Raw genomic sequence first — 16,692 nt, forward strand, 5'->3', positions numbered from 1 at the left:
GAAACCGTGGACAGCTGCCCGGCCTGCGAGTGGCCAGCCGGGAGATGTACGCTAAACGCCTTAAGAGCGACCTGGTGGAGCTGTGCAGGCAGCGGGGGCTGCGCGTCGGGAGGTCCACCAAGGAACAGCTGATTGCCCAGCTGGAGGAGAGGGATCGCTTGGATGACCCGATCCCTGTCCCTGAGGGAAGCCGCCCGGCGGACGCAGCGCGGGCCCTGGGGCCTGACCAGGCTGGGAGGGGTCAGACTGCTGCCCAGGACACCCCGAGACCCTTCCTACCTATGCCTGGGGGAGGGGTTGTGGGAAGCCCAGCGAATACCGAGGGCCCCCTGACCCCAGCAGCCAGCAGGGGATCCTCCCAGCGGAGCTCCCCATCCCTGGAGCGGATGCGGCTGGAATGGGAGAGGGAGAGGAAAATGAGGGAGCTGGAGGATCATGAAAAACAACGTCAACATGAGGAGAAACAACGTCAACATGAGCAGGAGGAGAAGGAGAAACAACGTCAACATGAGCAGGAGGAGAAGGAGAGGGAGCGTCAGGAGAAGGAGAGGGAACGTCAACATGAGCAGGAGGAGAAGGAGAGGGAACGTCAGGAGAAGGAGAGGGAGCGTCAGGAGAAGGAGAGGGAACGTCAGGAGAAGGAGAGGGAGCGTCAGGAGAAGGAGAGGGAACGTCAACATGAGCAGCAGGAGAAGGAGAAACAAAGACAGCACGAACTGGAGCTGGCCAGGCTGAGGAGCAGTGGGGCCCCGGCTGCGGTGAGTGAGGGGGGACCCAAGACTGCAAGGAGCTTTGATAAGTGCTTCCTGGCCCAGCGGAAGGAGGGGGAGGACATGGATAGCTTCCTGACGGCCTTTGAGAATGCCTGCGAGCTGCACAGGGTTGACCCTGCAGACAGGCTCCAGTTCCTCACCCCCTTACTGGACCCCAAAGCCGTGGAGGTCTACAGCCGGATGACAGGGGCAGAGGCAGGGGACTATGAACTGTTCAAACAGGCCCTGCTCCGTGAGTTTGGGCTGACCCCCGAGATGTACCGGAGAAGGTTCCGGGGTCAGCGTAAAACGCCTGAGGTCACCTACCTACAGCTGGTCAACAGGATGCAGGGATATGCCCGCAAGTGGACAGCGGGGGCCCAAACTAAAGAGGACCTGCTTGACCTGTTCGTACTGGAGCACCTGTATGAACAGTGCCCTTCCGACCTGAGGCTGTGGCTGGTGGACAAAAAGCTCGCGAACCCCCAGCATGCAGGGCAGCTGGCCGACGAGTTTGTGAACAGCCGGTCAGGGGGTAGCCGGGAGGAGTCCCAAAAGAACAGGCCCCCCCCGATGCAGAGAGAGAGTCACCATGGGGCCTCCCAGCGGGGAAATAGGGAGAACCCCCTCCAAAGGGGAACGCCTGGTGTCGGGCCCCTCCGACCCGTTCGAGGGGACCAACGTGACCTGAGCTGCTATCACTGTGGCCAGAGAGGCCACGTACGGGCCCAGTGCCCCGGGCTCAGGGACAAACTGAGCAGACCCAACCTACCCAGGGTTAACTGGGTAGGGACTCAGCTGGACGAGGGGCAGGCGACCCAGGAAAGGGGGGCTACCAGTTTGCCACCTGCTCAGGAGGGAAGAGTACCCCCAGCCAGCCCCGCCAGAGGGCTGGAGGCTCTGGACTCAGGGTGCTCGGTTTACAGGGTGGGTGCGGGGCTGTCCCTCCGGAGAGAGTGCCTTGTTCCCCTGGAGGTGGATGGGAGGAAGGTCAATGGATACTGGGATACGGGCGCGGAGGTGACGCTGGCCCGGCCCGAGGTGGTGGCCCCAGATCGGGTGGTGCCCAACACCTACCTGACCCTGACGGGGGTGGGCGGGACCCCATTTAAGGTGCCCGTGGCAAGGGTACACCTGAAATGGGGGACCAAGGAGGGCCCCAAGGATGTGGGGGTACACCACCATTTGCCCACTGAAGTTTTGATGGGGGGAGACCTAGAGGACTGGCCAAGCGACCCCCAGACCGCCCTGGTTGTGACCCGTAGCCAGAGCCGGCGAGGGGCACTGCGACCTGACCCTGGGGAGGGTACCACACTGGAGGCGCGAGACCCTACTCGGGTGGGGAGGGAGCGCCGAGGGGCACGGCTCAGAGAGGCTGCGGCCTCAGACCTGGCCACAGAGGGGGAACCGGGCCCCATCCCTTCCCCAGCCGCTGAGTTCCAGGCCGAGTTGAGGAAAGATCCCTCCTTGCAGAAGCTCAGGGACCTGGCCGACCTCAGTGAGGGACGGACCATGAGGAGAGGCTGCCAGGAGAGGTTCCTGTGGGAGAAGGGGTTCCTGTACCGAGAATGGGCTCCCCCAGGGGAAGGGGAGTCCTGTGGGATCAGGAGGCAGCTGGTGGTCCCCCAGAAGTACCGCCGCAAGCTCCTGTCCCTGGCCCATGACATCCCCCTCGCAGGGCACCAGGGAATCCGGCGCACCCGGCAGAGGTTGCTACAGAACTTTTACTGGCCCGGGGTCTTTACCACCGTCCGGCAGTATTGCCGATCCTGTGACCCCTGTCAGAGGGTGGGGAAGGCCCGGGACAAGGGGAAAGCGGCGTTGAGACCTTTGCCCATCATAGAGGAGCCTTTCCAGAAGGTGGCCATGGACATCGTGGGGCCTCTCAGCAAGACGACCCGGTCGGGGAAGAAATACATTCTGGGGGTGGTAGATTTCGCCACCCGCTACCCCGAGGCAGTGCCCTTAGCTTCCATTGAAGCAGACACCGTGGCAGATGCGCTCCTGACCATTTTCAGCCGAGTGGGGTTCCCCAGGGAAGTCTTGACAGACCAAGGCTCCAACTTCATGTCGGCCCTGCTCCGGTGCTTGTGGGAGAAATGTGGGGTCCGGCACGACTGGGCCTCAGCGTATCACCCCCAGTCCAATGGGCTGGTGGAGAGGTTTAACGGGACGCTAAAGATGATGCTGAAAACCTTTATGAACCAGCACCCGCAGGATTGGGACAAGTACTTACCTCACCTGCTGTTCGCGTACAGGGAGGTGCCCCAGGAGTCTACCGGATTTTCGCCTTTCGAACTGTTATATGGAAGGAGGGTGAGGGGCCCCCTGGACCTGATGAGAGACGAGTGGGAGGGGAAGGCCACTCCCGATGGAGAGTCAGTGGTGGAGTATGTCCTGACCTTCCGAGAGAGACTGGCTGAACTCATGGGCCTGGCCAGGGAGAATCTGGCCAGAGCCCAGAGGAAGCAGAAGGTCTGGTATGACCGCACGGCGCGGGCCCGTGCCTACGCCACCGGGGATCAGGTGATGGTTCTCATCCCCATGAGAAAGAACAAACTACAGGCCGCCTGGGAGGGCCCGTTCAAGGTCGTCAAGCAGCTCAATGAGGTAAACTATGTGGTGGAGCTGTCGAACCGGGCCCACCACCGCCGGGTGTACCATGTGAATATGATGAAGCCATATTATGCCAGGGGGAATGTGGTGTTAGCTGTGTGTGGTCAGTGGGAGGAGCAGGGAGATGACCCTTTAGTAGATCTATTCCCTGGGACCAGAGCTGGTTCCCCCCTGGAAACAATCCCCCTCTCGGATCAGCTCACCCCTGCCCAGCAAGCTGAGGTCAGGGGGGTGCTGCATCCGTACCGACAGCTGTTTTCCAACCAGCCTGGACGCACTAATCTGACTGTCCACCGGGTGCAGACAGGGTCGCACCCGCCGATAAGATGCTCCCCCTTCCGAGTCACAGGGAAAACTGCTCAGGACCTGGAAAGAGAGGTCCGGGACATGCTGGCTTTGGGGGTGATCCAGCCATCGGCCAGCCCTTGGGCCTCGCCGGTGGTGCTGGTCCCCAAAAAGGATGGGTCAGTCCGGTTCTGTGTGGACTATCGGAAGCTCAATGCCATCACTGTATCGGATGCCTACCCCATGCCCAGGCCGGACGAGCTCCTAGACAAACTGGGAGGAGCTCGGTACCTTACCACCATGGACCTTACAAAGGGCTACTGGCAAGTGCCGCTGGATGCAGATGCCCGGCTGAAATCGGCCTTTATCACCCCTCTGGGGCTCTATGAGTTTCTGACCCTGCCTTTCGGCCTCAAGGGAGCGCCGGCCACCTTCCAGCGCCTGGTGGACCAGCTCCTGAGGGGGATGGAGAGTTTTGCCGTGGCGTATATTGACGACATCTGTGTCTTTAGCCAGACCTGGGAGGACCACGTGTCCCAGGTTAGACAAGTGCTGGACCGACTCCAGGGGGCTGGGCTGACTGTCAAAGCGGAGAAGTGCAAGGTGGGGATGGCTGAAGTATCTTACCTGGGCCATCGGGTGGGGAGCGGCCGCCTAAAGCCGGAACCGGCCAAGGTGGAGGTGATCAGAGACTGGCCCGCTCCCCACACCAAAAAGCAGGTCCAAGCCTTTATTGGGATGGCAGGATACTACCGAAGATTTGTGCCCCACTTTAGCGCCATAGCCACCCCCATCACTGAGCTATGCAAGAAGGGGAAGCCAGACAAGGTGGTCTGGACCGAGCAGTGCCAGGAGGCTTTCCGGGCGCTGAAGGAGGCTCTGGTCAGTGGCCCAGTTCTAGCAAACCCAGACTTTGACAAGCCCTTTGTGGTGTTCACCAACGCCTCCGACACGGGACTGGGGGCGGTGTTAATGCAGGAGGATGAAAAGGGGGAGAGACACCCCATCGTGTACCTGAGCAAGAAGTTGCTACCCCGGGAGCAACACTACGCGGCCATCGAGAAGGAGTGCCTGGCCATGGTGTGGGCCCTCAAGAAACTAGAGCCCTATCTCTTCGGGCGACACTTCACCGTCTACACCGACCACTCTCCCCTGACCTGGCTGCACCAGATGAAAGGAGCCAACGCCAAGCTCCTGAGGTGGAGCCTGCTCCTGCAGGATTACGACATGGACGTGGTCCACGTGAAGGGAAGTGCCAACCTGATAGCGGATGCGCTGTCCCGGAGAGGGGGCCCCGAACTTCCCCAGGTCACTGGTCACAGTGACCCCGCTCAGTTCAGTCTCGAAGGGGGGAGAGATGTGACGATGTGACGCAGCAGGGAGGGGGGAGTGTTGACCTGGGAATGTGCCCTGGGGACGGGAGACCTGAGAGCCTGTCACCTGAGCCGGGAGGGGGAGGGGGAGGTGACACCTCTGCCCAGGAATGTGGATGGAGGCTGCAGCAGGGAACCTGCTCGGTGGGTTTAGTTTCAGTTTGGGGCTGGGTGGAGGAACACAGGGAACCCCAGGGCTGGGGTCTAAGCTCCCTGCTCCCCCAGAAGGACTTCACTGAGGGGTCCTGGGTGTACCCACAAGCTCTGTTTTGGACTGTGTTCCTGTTGTCCAATAAACCTTCTGTTTTACTGGCTGGCTGAGAGTCTCAGTGAATCCCAGGAAGAGGGGTGCAGGGCCTGGACTCCCCCACACTCCGTGACACCTCCCAGAGCCAGGGATGGAACCCAGGAGTCCTGGCTCCCAGTCACTAGACCATGTTCCAGTATTGCACCCCTAGATCCCATCCCCTGTATGGGTCCCAGACAGATCCATGTCCCCAAAGGAGAATCTCCCACATACACCCTGGTCTAGCAGCCTCTCCCTGCCCGGCCTCCACCCAACCAGCTCCCCTGGGCCAGGTCCCCAGTCCCAGCTCCCAGGCTGCACTGGAGTGAATAACGAGCCCAGGGACAGTGCAGGGTGACGAGCAGATTATGTTTATTGGTAGATTTTAACCCCCCATGGAGGGGGTGGAGCCAGCAGGGAAGGGGCGGAGCTACTTGAACTTGATGGACTTGACCCTGAAGTCTCCCTCCACCGAGAAGAACTCAATGGCCTCCAGCCCCAGCCTGTTGGGGAACCTGAGCTGCTGCTCCCCTGGCAGCGCCACCGTCAGCTCCTGGGCATCGAAGGAGACGCAGATCTGGGGGAGGAGCCAGAGGGTGAGGGGCGAAGCCAGAGACACCTGCCCCCTACAGGGTTAAATATCATCCCAACCTTACACACACTCCCATCCCAACCAGGACAGGAGACATCCCTGCCAGCAAGAGACTCATCTGCTTGAGATGGGGTGGCCGCGGTCTTCCCCACACAGTGCCCTGCCCACTTTCCCCCTCCACCCAGCTGACCCCAGCAAAGGGAAGCTGTGATCTTCCTCAGTCTCCCAGAGATTGGAGAAGGCTGCCTTCAGAGAGAGTGAGTCCTGCCCCCCAAAACATGGGATCTACCCCCACCTCACAGTGCCCTTCCCCCCAATTCACACCAGGAATGGGAGCTGTGATCTTCCCCTGGACAGTGCCCTGCACCCCACCCTAGCTAGGTGAGAAAGGGGCTGTGTTCTCCCCCAGAGAGGTGCTCACAATTCATCTCCCACCCCACAGAGGGAGAGCTGGGATCTTCCCCTAGGCAGTGCCCCCCCTCACCTTGGCATCCTGCCCCGGCTGGAAGGGGAAGTCCGGCTCCCGCTGCTCCTCCCCCCACTCCCCGCCCTGTAGCGAGTTGCAGATGATGATGCGGGTGTCCCCGTGGCTCTCGAAGCGGGGGTTGAAGTGAAGGGCCAGGTCCGAGCCGGCCCTGCCCATGTTCAGGGCAAAGCTGGAGGGGAGAGAGACAGGCTGGGACCGCACTGGGCCAGGCAGCTCCCCAGGGGCCAGCAGGGATCCTGCCCCAGGGCCCCCACAAACAGGGGCAACCAATTGCTTTGCATTGTGGGAAGCCTCCAGCCACCCCTCTGCCATGCAGAGCATCATGGGAAATTCCCCTTCACCATTGGAGAATCTCCCAGAATCCCCCTCTGCTCAATTTATTGCACTGGTGCATTGTGGGAAGCTTCCCAGCATCCTCTGTGACAGCACCACATCATGGAGCCCCCTGCAGTGACATGCATTGCATCATGGGAATTCCCCCAGCATCCCCTGCTGTGACCCCCACAGGCTCCAGGTCACAGGCAAGTCTCCCAGAATCCCCTGGGCTAAAGCTGCAGCCCTGCAGGAAAGTTTCCCAGCATCCTCAGTAGCAGGGTCACCTGCTGGGCATCACCTGGGAGCTTCCCACAATGCACCAGCCTATGGCCCAGCTTTCCCAGCATCCTCTCTGCTGCCCTCCAGCCCCTTCCCAGGGTGGAGGGGAGTATTGGTGGGGGACAACACCAGCCCCAGGCCCCCTGCAGCCCCCCCCCCCCCCAATCTGTCAGGCTGTCCCACTGAGCTCACCCCATGCAGGAGGCTGAGAGCCAGCCCCCCAGGGGTCAGTCCTGGGGAGACCAGTTCCCCCATCCCATGGGGAAGCCCACTAGCACATACCCCCTTGAGGGGGAGCTGTGGGGATGGGGGTCAGGGCTGAGACATGGCTCCCTGGAGGATTCAGGGGGGCTGAGACAATGCAGATCCATGGGGTGAGGGGCCTGCAGGGAGATGCTGCCTCCTTGCAGGGGCTAAGCCCCATCCATGGGTCCCAGAGACTCCCCACTGTGCTGTTTGGCAGCAGGGGGACCCCAGCATTGCCCCCCCCCCCGGGATCAGGTTAACCCTTCCCTCCCCATACCCATCAGCCCAGACTCACCTCTTAGCATCCGGCAGCACCATCCCCTTCACGACGATGCTCTCGCCAGGCTGGACCTTCAAGTGGGTCAGAACCATCCCCTGGTGGTGGGGGGGGAAGGGGAGAGGTGAGCACCCCCCAGCAACTCCCCCACCACCCCTCCCCAGAGCTGACAGGGAATGGGGCACAGGCCCCCATCCAGCCCTCAGGCATGGTACTGGCCAGCTCAAGGGGGCAGGAAATGGGACACAGGAGGTGCCAGCACCCACCTAGCCCCAGGGCAGGGACTGGCTGGCTCAGGGGGGCTAGGAATGGGGCCTGTCCCTACTAGGGGGCACTAGATGGGGAAGCAGAGAAGGAATATGAATTTCCCACATGTGCAGGTGACAAAGTAGTGACCCCCCCCCCCAGCCCACTGCACCTGGGGCTACTCCTCCAACATGACCCTCTCAGCCCTAGCGGATCCCATCACCCACCCCCAACCTTGGGGATCTCACAGCTTCCCAGTCACCAGGGGGGCTTGGCTACCAAGAGACCAACACAACTCCCCCCATACAAATAAGGGGCAGGACTGGGGATCATCCAGCCCAGGGAGAGAAATTAAAGACACCCCAAGAACACAACAACCCCCTGCCACCAGACTTCCTGCCCCACATATCTACCAATCTCTTCCCACTGCTATCATCCCATTGCCCAGAGAACCAGCCTTAATGCCCCTCTACCCCCCACAACTTACACACTCCATTGCAGATACTCCAGAGACAAGACAACACCCAGCTCCAACCACCATAGGGGCATAACCCACCCAGGAGCTTTAAATAGCTGGGACACCCCCCTTGGGACCAATCAGGCGCCCCAAGCCCAAAAAAACTGACCAATCAGAGAGGAGAGGGGTGTGGCCAGTGGAACCTTGAGACCCAGCTGTCTGGGTGGGCTGGACCAATCACAGCCCAGCTCATACCCTGGATAGGGAAGAGCAGAAAAGACCAATGTATTAGGTAGATGGTGTCTGGGGCCCGGCCCCCTTTCGTTCCCAGGCCAATCAGAAATGGAGCCTTTTGCAAATTGGCTAAGAAACTACAATTCCCAGCATTCCTAGCTCCCAACTCCCAGCCTCCCTTGGGAGCTACTTGCTTATAAAAAGGACACAAGAGGGGCTGTTTCTACTATATTACTGTGTGTGTGGTTAGAGGGGTATGTGCTGTCTGGTCTTTCTTTTGTCTGGAGGACACAGGAGAGTCCTCTGACCTGGTAAGGGGTTAAACAGGGGCTAGGATTTGGGGTTTTTTTAGAGGGGGTTCTGATAACCTTGTTGCTGTTATTTAACCCTTGTATCTTTTAGTATTGTGTTCTCTTAGCTAGGAATGTTTTAACTTTCCAGTGTGTCTTGATGAGTGTTTTTAATAACCTGTGGAACCTACTGCTGTAGGATAGCCCTGCCTGGGGGGTACTTTCACTGAGGGACGGCTGCATACAAGTGTATTCCAGTAGGGCTTAAGGTTAGGATTCCTGGGTTCCCTCCTTGACTCTGGGGGGGGGGGGGGGTCTAGTGGTTAGAGCAGGGGGCTTGGGAGCCAGGACTCCTGGGTTCTCTCCCTGGCTTGGGAAGGGGTCTGGTGGATTAGAGCAGGGAGTCAGTACTCCTGGGTTCTCTCTCTCCCTCTGGGAGGGGAATGGGGGCTAGTGGGTGAGAGGAGAGCACATGTGTGGGTCAGGACTCCTGGGTTCTAGTCCCATCTGAGCTTGCAGGACCTGCCGTGCTGTGCAGAGACTGTCCATGCCCTGAGTCACTGTTAATCCAAGTAAATCAGCTGGTTAAAGGGGGCTGATCCCTAGGGTGTGGGGGAGGATCTGACCCCTGGCTTCATGCTCAGTAGCAAACAAGAGTGTGTGGGAATAAGGGGGAAAGTTCTGGGGTTCTGGCTGAGCATGAACAGCCTGGAGTGGAGGAAAAGTATCTGACCATGGGTACGTCTACATGGCAATGAACAACCCCTGGCTGGCCTGGGTTAGCTGACTGGGGCTTGGGCTGGGGGCTATAAAATTGCAGGGTAGATGTTCTGGCTCGGGCTAGACTTGGGCTCAACCCTGCGGCGTGGACGTGTCTCTAGCCCGAGCCTAATGTCTGCACATGTCGCTCCGAGCCCAAACCTGGGCCTCCAATTCAGTGCAGCAGGTTGGCACTGCAGTGTAGACGTAACCCTTAGTGACCTTGGAGGAACTCTACCGAGGAGAGGAGCCAGTAGCTTTCTTCCATGTAGCCGGAGCAGAACTTTAACCCTCCTTCCCATGCTGCTGGGGTAGGGCAGGGGCAGCGAGCAGAACGGGCTGGGAATCTTGACCCCCAAAAGTTAGTGGAAACTGAAACTTTCTGCCAGAAGGGGGCAGGGTCAAAGACAGCTTCGTTGGGAAGATTGCTGGGGTCCACGATGGAATTTTTGGTCCAAATAAGGGGGTGGGTCCGTACCGGGTGCCTCTCTGGTTTTGCACAGAGGACTCGGAAAGGGCTCACTTCAGTTCAGGTGTAGAACAGCAAATTTTTCTTGAAATCTCAAATGTTTCTGGGATGGGAAAAACATTTCGGGCCCATACCTAGTCACCAGCTTCTGACCCCTGTTTCTGACCCCGTTGGAAGTCTCAAGGGTGGTGACTGAAAGACCAGGCAATGGTGCATTCCCTTGGGAGATCTTAAAACACCAGCCACCTTTGTCAAGTATCTTCCCCACTCTGTGCCTCCATTTCTCCATATGTAAAGTGGGACATTTATACAGTCAGTGGAAGGCCCAGAGATAGAACCCAAGAGTCTTGGCTCCCCTCCCATAGCTGGGGATAGAACCCAGGAGTCCTGGCTCACAGCTGCGCCCCCCACAACCCACTAGACTCCTCTAAGTGGAGACGAAAAATGATGATGAACTCGGCAGCATTCATGTCACAAGGGGGTCTACTGAGTTTCCAGTTTATTTCAACTAGGTCTACTAACCAAACTAGGCTGAGACCAAATGAAAACTCATCTCACTTGTGACAGGGGGCTGGGTGTGAACCCAGGTCTCCAGGGAACTAGCCCCAATTTTTTCCTTTGTAGATTGTATTAGTCTCCGGCGATCAAGTCCCAGCGAAGGTCGGAGGATGACCCATGGGTGGGTGTGTGGTTAAATCCAGCCTCCCAGAACCCCTGAGCATCGAGCGGCTCCTCCAGGTCCGGACGCGTCTGGAGTCCCGGAGGCGGCTGACCAAGGAGCTCAAGGCCTGTTTCAATCTAGCGCTGAGCGAGTTCTCCCAGGAGCCGCTTTGCATCCAGCAAAACGCCAGGATGACCATCCAAAGCGAGACCACGGTGCTGGTCTTCGTGTCCGGCACGCAGGAGAATGAAATATCCATCTTCCATGTGGAAGGGCAAGTCCAGTACAACATCAAAATGCCCCGGTGGGACACTTGTGTGGCAAGAGTCTTCAGCAGGAACATCGTGAAGACCGTGGCGGAGATGGTCAACTACATCCCAGCTGGACCGCTCTTGGAGATGGTGAAGAAGATGTATTAGCTACTGGGGTGGGGGGCGTTAGCTCTTCAACAAGCCCAGCGCAATGAACAAAACGGGTTAATTGTGGAAGAGGCTCACAAGCAAAATGGCCCAGATTTCCCGTCCCCCAGATAGTAGAAACCATTGTTGCTCCATTGTGGAAGACATTCATGGGTGAGATATATTCAGTATAATTCTAATGGGTCTTGGGGGGGATACAGGCGATGACCCGGATTCTGCTCTGCGCTTTGCTGGGGTTGGTGGAGTTTGACCCTCTCTCAGTGAGGGGGCAACCAGAGTGACTCAAGTTGACGTGACTTAAGGATTGCCTCCATTGACGTTGGTGGACTCGCTCTGGATTCATGCTGGGGTTCTAGGTCAGGATTCAGCCCTGTCTAACCGCAACTGGTGCCTTTTCAGGACTGGATTCTGACCTCGTTTCCACTGAAAACAGGGTTCATCCTGATTTATACGAGCGTATTCATCACTGTAGCCCTCTCCAGCGACCTCTGTCCTCGCCGCTATCTTCATGTCCTTTGGAATGGAGTCTCGTAGCTGTAATTGCTTCCCGGGGTGGACACTGGACCCCAAATGAGCATCTACTTCCACTGCAACAGATCTTAACCCCACGTAAACTTCCTTTTTGGTTTTAGCATTTGCCAGGTGACCTGGGTGTCATTCAGGGGCCCTCAAATAAAGCTTGAACATCTGTTGTTTGGATGTGGATTTGGTGTCTGTCTTTCCATGGGTGGGGTCTTGCCGATAGCCCCATGGCTGGGCTCAGACAGGATCCCCAGCTGGTGTGAATGGGCCGGAGCTCTGCTGGTGTGACTCCTAGTATTAGAGATCTCCAACATCCCAAGAGGGAACTACCCTGTGAGTTGAAACTTTGCCCCTGAAGAGCCATGTTTTTCTTCTCTGAGATGGCTCCTGGATGTCCCTTAATAAGTGGCCCAAGAGTCCCTGCTGGGTTCACTCATGGGTGGGCTTACGCGGCTCAAGGCAGCAGCATGGAAGGATCCCTGCATTTCTGCAGATGGTGGGATCTGGGGGGATCCTCCAAATTGGACCCATCCCCCTTTCTGGTCCTCCCTCCCCTCTCTTCCCTAGCCTTACATGGCCCCCAGGCAGCAGCGTTCCCAGCCCCCCTCCTTCCATCCCTGGCTCAGACCGTCCAGGGAACAAAACTACTGCGGTAAGGGACAAGTGTCCCAGGACCTGCTGTTCAGCAGGGGGTTAGAGCAGTGGGTGTGGGGCTGGGAGCCAGGACTCCTGGGTTCTCTCCCTGGCTCTGGGAGGAAAGTGGGGTTAATGGTTAGAGCAGGGGGGAGAGGTGGGGAGCCAGGCTACATCAGTCAGAATGGGGTCTAGGGGTTAGTATAGAGAGAGGCCCTCCACTTTCCTTGAGGGCTCCTTGGCTGGGTACAGGAGTGAGGGGCCAGGGGGAGGGTCTGTTTGCAGGGGGAACAGCAGGACTCACCCAGCTGCCATGGGAGGGGTAGGGCAGGGGCTGAAATGCAGGGAGCCCCATAGAAACAGGGTCCCCTCCCTTCCCCATGAAGAGGGCATCAGACAGCCAGCGGGTCAGACCTGCCCCCAGGCCTCCCCAGCAGCCCCTTAGCACAGGGCCCTGTGCAGAGACCACTTGCCCTGTGGAAGGGCACTGCCTGCCTGCCCCTCTCCTGACCTAGGCCCAGCAGCTGCCCCCAAACTGCATCCAGGAACCAGCTCTACACATGTGAGCTTCACCCCATCCTCATGTCCTGCCCTGGCACAGAGCAGTGGGACCTGCTGCCACCCAAGGTGGGCAAGGGACCCGGGTGGGCCAGCCTGGGCTCCCTGCTGGTGCCATGGGGCTAGCAGCTGGTGGCTCCTCTGCGGAGCTGTGGGCTCAGGTGCGTCCCCAAAACCCTAGCCCCTTTCGTGGCAAGAGGGAGAGCCTGGCCCCTCTCCATCAATCTGCAACCTGGCACAACCCAACCAGGACCCCCTGCAAAGCCACAGGATCACCCCCCCAGCCTCCCCTGGGTGGCAGCCAAGATGCCCCCCTCAGGATGTTGGGGGGATCTGTGGGGGTGGGGGGTGTATTTCCAGTCCCTGGCACTGTCATGCCTCTGGGCAGAGCATGGGGGGGTCTCTGCTCCCTGTCCTCCTCTGGAGCCCCTGTTATGAGCCCTGACCTCCCCCCTGGGCCTGTTCCTCTTCCCTTGTCCCACTGGTCAGCTAAAGCCTGGGCTGAGGCCTGTACTGGGCCCCCACCAACACCCCAGGGCTTTCACATAGTGGCTGGAGCCAGCAGCCCCCAGACTCCCCCATGAGGGCCAGGCCAGAGGGTGAGAACAGCCAGCCCCAGGGAAGAGCACTAGATCCAGCAGCCCGAGCGGGCAGGGACCAGGAAACAGCTGCTGGGCAGAGGCTCCAGGCTCGGTCAGGTCCTGAGAGGGGTTGGGGGCAGAAGCCAGGAGTCCTGGCTCCCAGCCTCCCCTGCTCTACCCACAAGACCCCACTCCCCTCCCAGAGCTAGGAATGGAACCCAGGAGTCCTGGCTCCTAATCATGTTCCAGTATTGCACCCCTAGATTCCCCTATAGGGGGCCACATAGATCCATGTCCCCAAAGGAGAATGCCCCCCCCAGTCTAGCAGCCTCTCCCTGCCCGGCCTCCACCCAACCAGCTCCCCTGGGCCAGGTCCCCAATCCCAGCTCCCAGGCTGCACTGGGGTGAATAACAAGCCAAGGGACAGTGCAGGGTGACGAGCAGATTATGTTTATTGGTAGATTTTAATCCCCCATGGAGGGGGTGGAGCCAGCAGGGAAGGGGCGGAGCTACTTGAACTTGATGGACTTGACCCTGAAGTCTCCCTCCACCGAGAAGAACTCGATGGCCTCCAGCCCCAGCCTGTTGGGGAACATGAGCTGCTGCTCCCCCGGCAGCGCCACCGTCAGCTCCTGGGCATCGAAGGAGACGCAGATCTGGGGGAGGAGCCAGAGGGTGAGGGGCGGAGCCAGAGACACCTGCCCCCTACAGGGTTAAATGTCATCCCAACCTTACACACACTCCCATCCCAACCAGGACGGGAGACATCCCTGCCAGCAAGAGACTCATCTGCTTGAGATGGGGTGGCCGCGGTCTTCCCCACACAGTGCCCTGTCCCCTTTCCCCCCTCCATCCAGCTGACCCCAGCAAAGGGAAGCTGCGATCTTCCTCACAGTGCCCCAGAGATTGGAGAAGGCTGCCTTCAGAGAGAGCGAGTCCTGCCCCCGAAAGCATGGGATCTACCCCCACCTCAGTGCCCTTCCCCTCCCACCCCCCCAATTCACACCAGGAATGGGAGCTGTGATCTTCCCCTGGACAGTGCCCTGCACCCCACCCTAGCTAGGTGAGAAGGGGGCTGTGCTCTCCCCCAGAGAGGTGCTCACAATTCATCTCCCACCCCACAGAGGGAGAGCTGGGATCTTCCCCTAGGCAGTGCCCCCCCTCACCTTGGCGTCCTGCCCCAGCTGGAAGGGGAAGTCCGGCTCCCGCTGCTCCTCCCCCCACTCCCCACCCTGCAGCGAGTTGCAGATGATGATGCGGGTGTCCCCGTGGCTCTCGAAGCGGGGGTTGAAGTGAAGGGCCAGGTCCGAGCCGGCCCTGCCCATGTTCAGGGCAAAGCTAGAGGGGAGAGAGACAGGCTGGGACCCCACTGGGCCAGGCAGCTCCCCAGGGGCCAGCAGGGATCCTGCCCCAGGGCCCCCACAAACAGGGGCAACCAATTGCTTTGCATTGTGGGAAGCCTCCAGCCACCCCTCTGCCATGCAGAGCATCATGGGAAATTCCCCTTCACCATTGGAGAATCTCCCAGAATCCCCCTCTGCTCAATTTATTGCACTGGTGCATTGTGGGAAGCTTCCCAGCATCCTCTGGGACAGCACCACATCATGGAGCCCCCTGCAGTGACATGCATTGCATCATGGGAATTCCCCCAGCATCCCCTGCTGTGACCCCCACAGGCTCCAGGTTACAGGCAAGTCTCCCAGAATCCCCTGGGCTAAAGCTGCAGCCCTGCAGGAAAGTTTCCCAGCATCCTCAGCAGCAGGGTCACCTGCTGGGCATCACCTGGGAGCTTCCCACAATGCACCAGCCTATGGCCCAGCTTTCCCAGCATCCTCTCTGCTGCCCTCCAGCCCCTTCCCAGGGTGGAGGGGAGTATTGGTGGGGGGACAACACCAGCCCCAGGCCCCCTGCAGCCCCTCCCCCCCCCCCATCTGTCAGGCTGTCCCACTGAGCTCACCCCATGCAGGGGGCTGAGACTCAGCCCCCTAGGGGTCAGTCCTGGGGAGACCAGTTCCCCCATCCCATGGGGAAGCCCACTAGCACATACCCCCTTGAGGGGGAGCTGTGGGGATGGGGGTCAGGGCTGAGACATGGATCCCTGGAGGATTCAGGGGGGCTGAAAGGATGCAGATCCATGGGGTGAGGGGCCTGCAGGAAGATGCTGCCTCCTTGCGAGGGCTAAGCCCCATCCATGGGTCCCAGAGACTCCCCCACTGTGCTGTTTGGCAGCAGGGGGACCCCAGCATTGCCCCCCTGGGATCAGGTTAACCCTTCCCTCCCCATACCCATCAGCCCAGACTCACCTCTTAGCATCCGGAAGCACCGTCCCCTTCACGGCGATGCTCTCGCCAGGCTGGACCTTCAAGTGGGTCAGAACCATCCCCTGGCGGTGGGGGAAGGGGAGAGGTGAGCACCCCCCAGCAACTCCCCCACCACCCCTCCCCAGAGGTGACAGGGAATGGGCCCCCATCCAGCCTTCAGGCATGGGACTGGCCAGCTCAAGGGGGTGGGAAATGGGACACAGGAGGAGCCAGCTCCCACCTAGCCGCAGGGCAGGGACCAGCTGGCTCAGGGGGGCTAGGAATGGGGCCTGTCCCTGCTAGGGGGCACTAGATGGAGAAGCAGACAAGGAATATGGATTTCCAACAGGTGCAGGTGACAAAGCTGTGACCCCCCCAGCCCACTGCACCTGGGCCCCCCCTCCAACATCACCCACCCCCAACCTTGGGGATCTCACAGCTTTCCAGTCACCAGGTGGGGCTTGGCTACCAAGAGACAGACACAATTCCCCCCATACAAATAAGGGGCAGGACTGGGGGGTCATCCAGCCCAGGGAGAGAAATTAAAGACACCCCAAGAACCCAACAACCCCCTGCCACCAGACTTCCTACCCCACATATCTACCAATCTCTTCCCACTGCTATCATCCCACCCCCCAGAGAACCAGCCTTAATGCCCCTCTACCCCCCACAACTTACACACTCCATTGCAGCTACTCCACAGACAAGACAACACCCAGCTCCAACCAACATAGGGGCATAACCCACCCAGGAGCTTTAAATAGCTGGGACACCCCCCTTGGGACCAATCAGGCGCCCCAAGCCCAAAAAAACTGACCAATCAGAGAGGAGAGGGGTGTGGCCAGTGGAACCTTGAGACCCAGCTGTCTGGGTGGGCTGGACCAATCACAGCCCAGCTCATACCCTGGATAGGGAAGAGCAGAAAAGACCAATGTATTAGGTAGATGGTGTCTGGGGCCCGGCCCCCTTTCGTTCCCAGGCCAATCAGAAATGGAGCCTTTTGCAAATTGGCTAAGAAACTACAATTCCCAGCATTCCTAGCTCCCAACTCCCAG

The 16,692-nt window shown here is 59.5% G+C and overlaps 2 protein-coding genes across 2 annotated transcripts; both read right to left on the reverse strand.

The window, feature by feature from the left end:
* Window positions 1-5,742: 5,742 nt before the first annotated feature.
* LOC141998302 (16 kDa beta-galactoside-binding lectin-like) lies at window positions 5,743-8,265 on the reverse strand. Its single transcript, XM_074971034.1, has 4 exons — window positions 8,242-8,265; window positions 7,527-7,606; window positions 6,389-6,560; window positions 5,743-5,889 (listed from the first exon to the last, which is right to left on the reverse strand). The coding sequence occupies exons 1-4, from the start codon at window positions 8,248-8,250 to the stop codon at window positions 5,743-5,745; spliced, it is 408 nt and encodes a 135-aa protein (XP_074827135.1). The 5' UTR covers window positions 8,251-8,265.
* A 5,581-nt stretch (window positions 8,266-13,846) lies between these two features.
* Window positions 13,847-16,345, reverse strand: LOC141998309 (16 kDa beta-galactoside-binding lectin-like). The gene is made up of 4 exons (XM_074971045.1): window positions 16,316-16,345; window positions 15,641-15,720; window positions 14,504-14,675; window positions 13,847-13,993 (listed from the first exon to the last, which is right to left on the reverse strand). The coding sequence occupies exons 1-4, from the start codon at window positions 16,322-16,324 to the stop codon at window positions 13,847-13,849; spliced, it is 408 nt and encodes a 135-aa protein (XP_074827146.1). The 5' UTR covers window positions 16,325-16,345.
* Window positions 16,346-16,692: the final 347 nt, after the last annotated feature.

Source organism: Natator depressus, chromosome 14 (genome assembly GCF_965152275.1).
Source record: "Natator depressus isolate rNatDep1 chromosome 14, rNatDep2.hap1, whole genome shotgun sequence".
Taxonomy (NCBI): domain Eukaryota; kingdom Metazoa; phylum Chordata; order Testudines; family Cheloniidae; genus Natator; species Natator depressus.

Bases quoted from the DNA above. Each gene is read 5' to 3' on its own strand.
- LOC141998309 (XM_074971045.1), bottom strand. The intron at 14,676-15,640 runs GTGAGTCTGGGC...TCTCCCCTCTAG, and splicing joins GTGCTTCCGGATGCTAAGAG to CTTTGCCCTGAACATGGGCA. The intron at 13,994-14,503 runs GTGAGGGGGGGC...CTCCTCCCCCAG, and splicing joins AGCTGGGGCAGGACGCCAAG to ATCTGCGTCTCCTTCGATGC.
- LOC141998302 (XM_074971034.1), bottom strand. The intron at 6,561-7,526 runs GTGAGTCTGGGC...TCTCCCCTCCAG, and splicing joins GTGCTGCCGGATGCTAAGAG to CTTTGCCCTGAACATGGGCA. The intron at 5,890-6,388 runs GTGAGGGGGGGC...CTCCTCCCCCAG, and splicing joins AGCCGGGGCAGGATGCCAAG to ATCTGCGTCTCCTTCGATGC.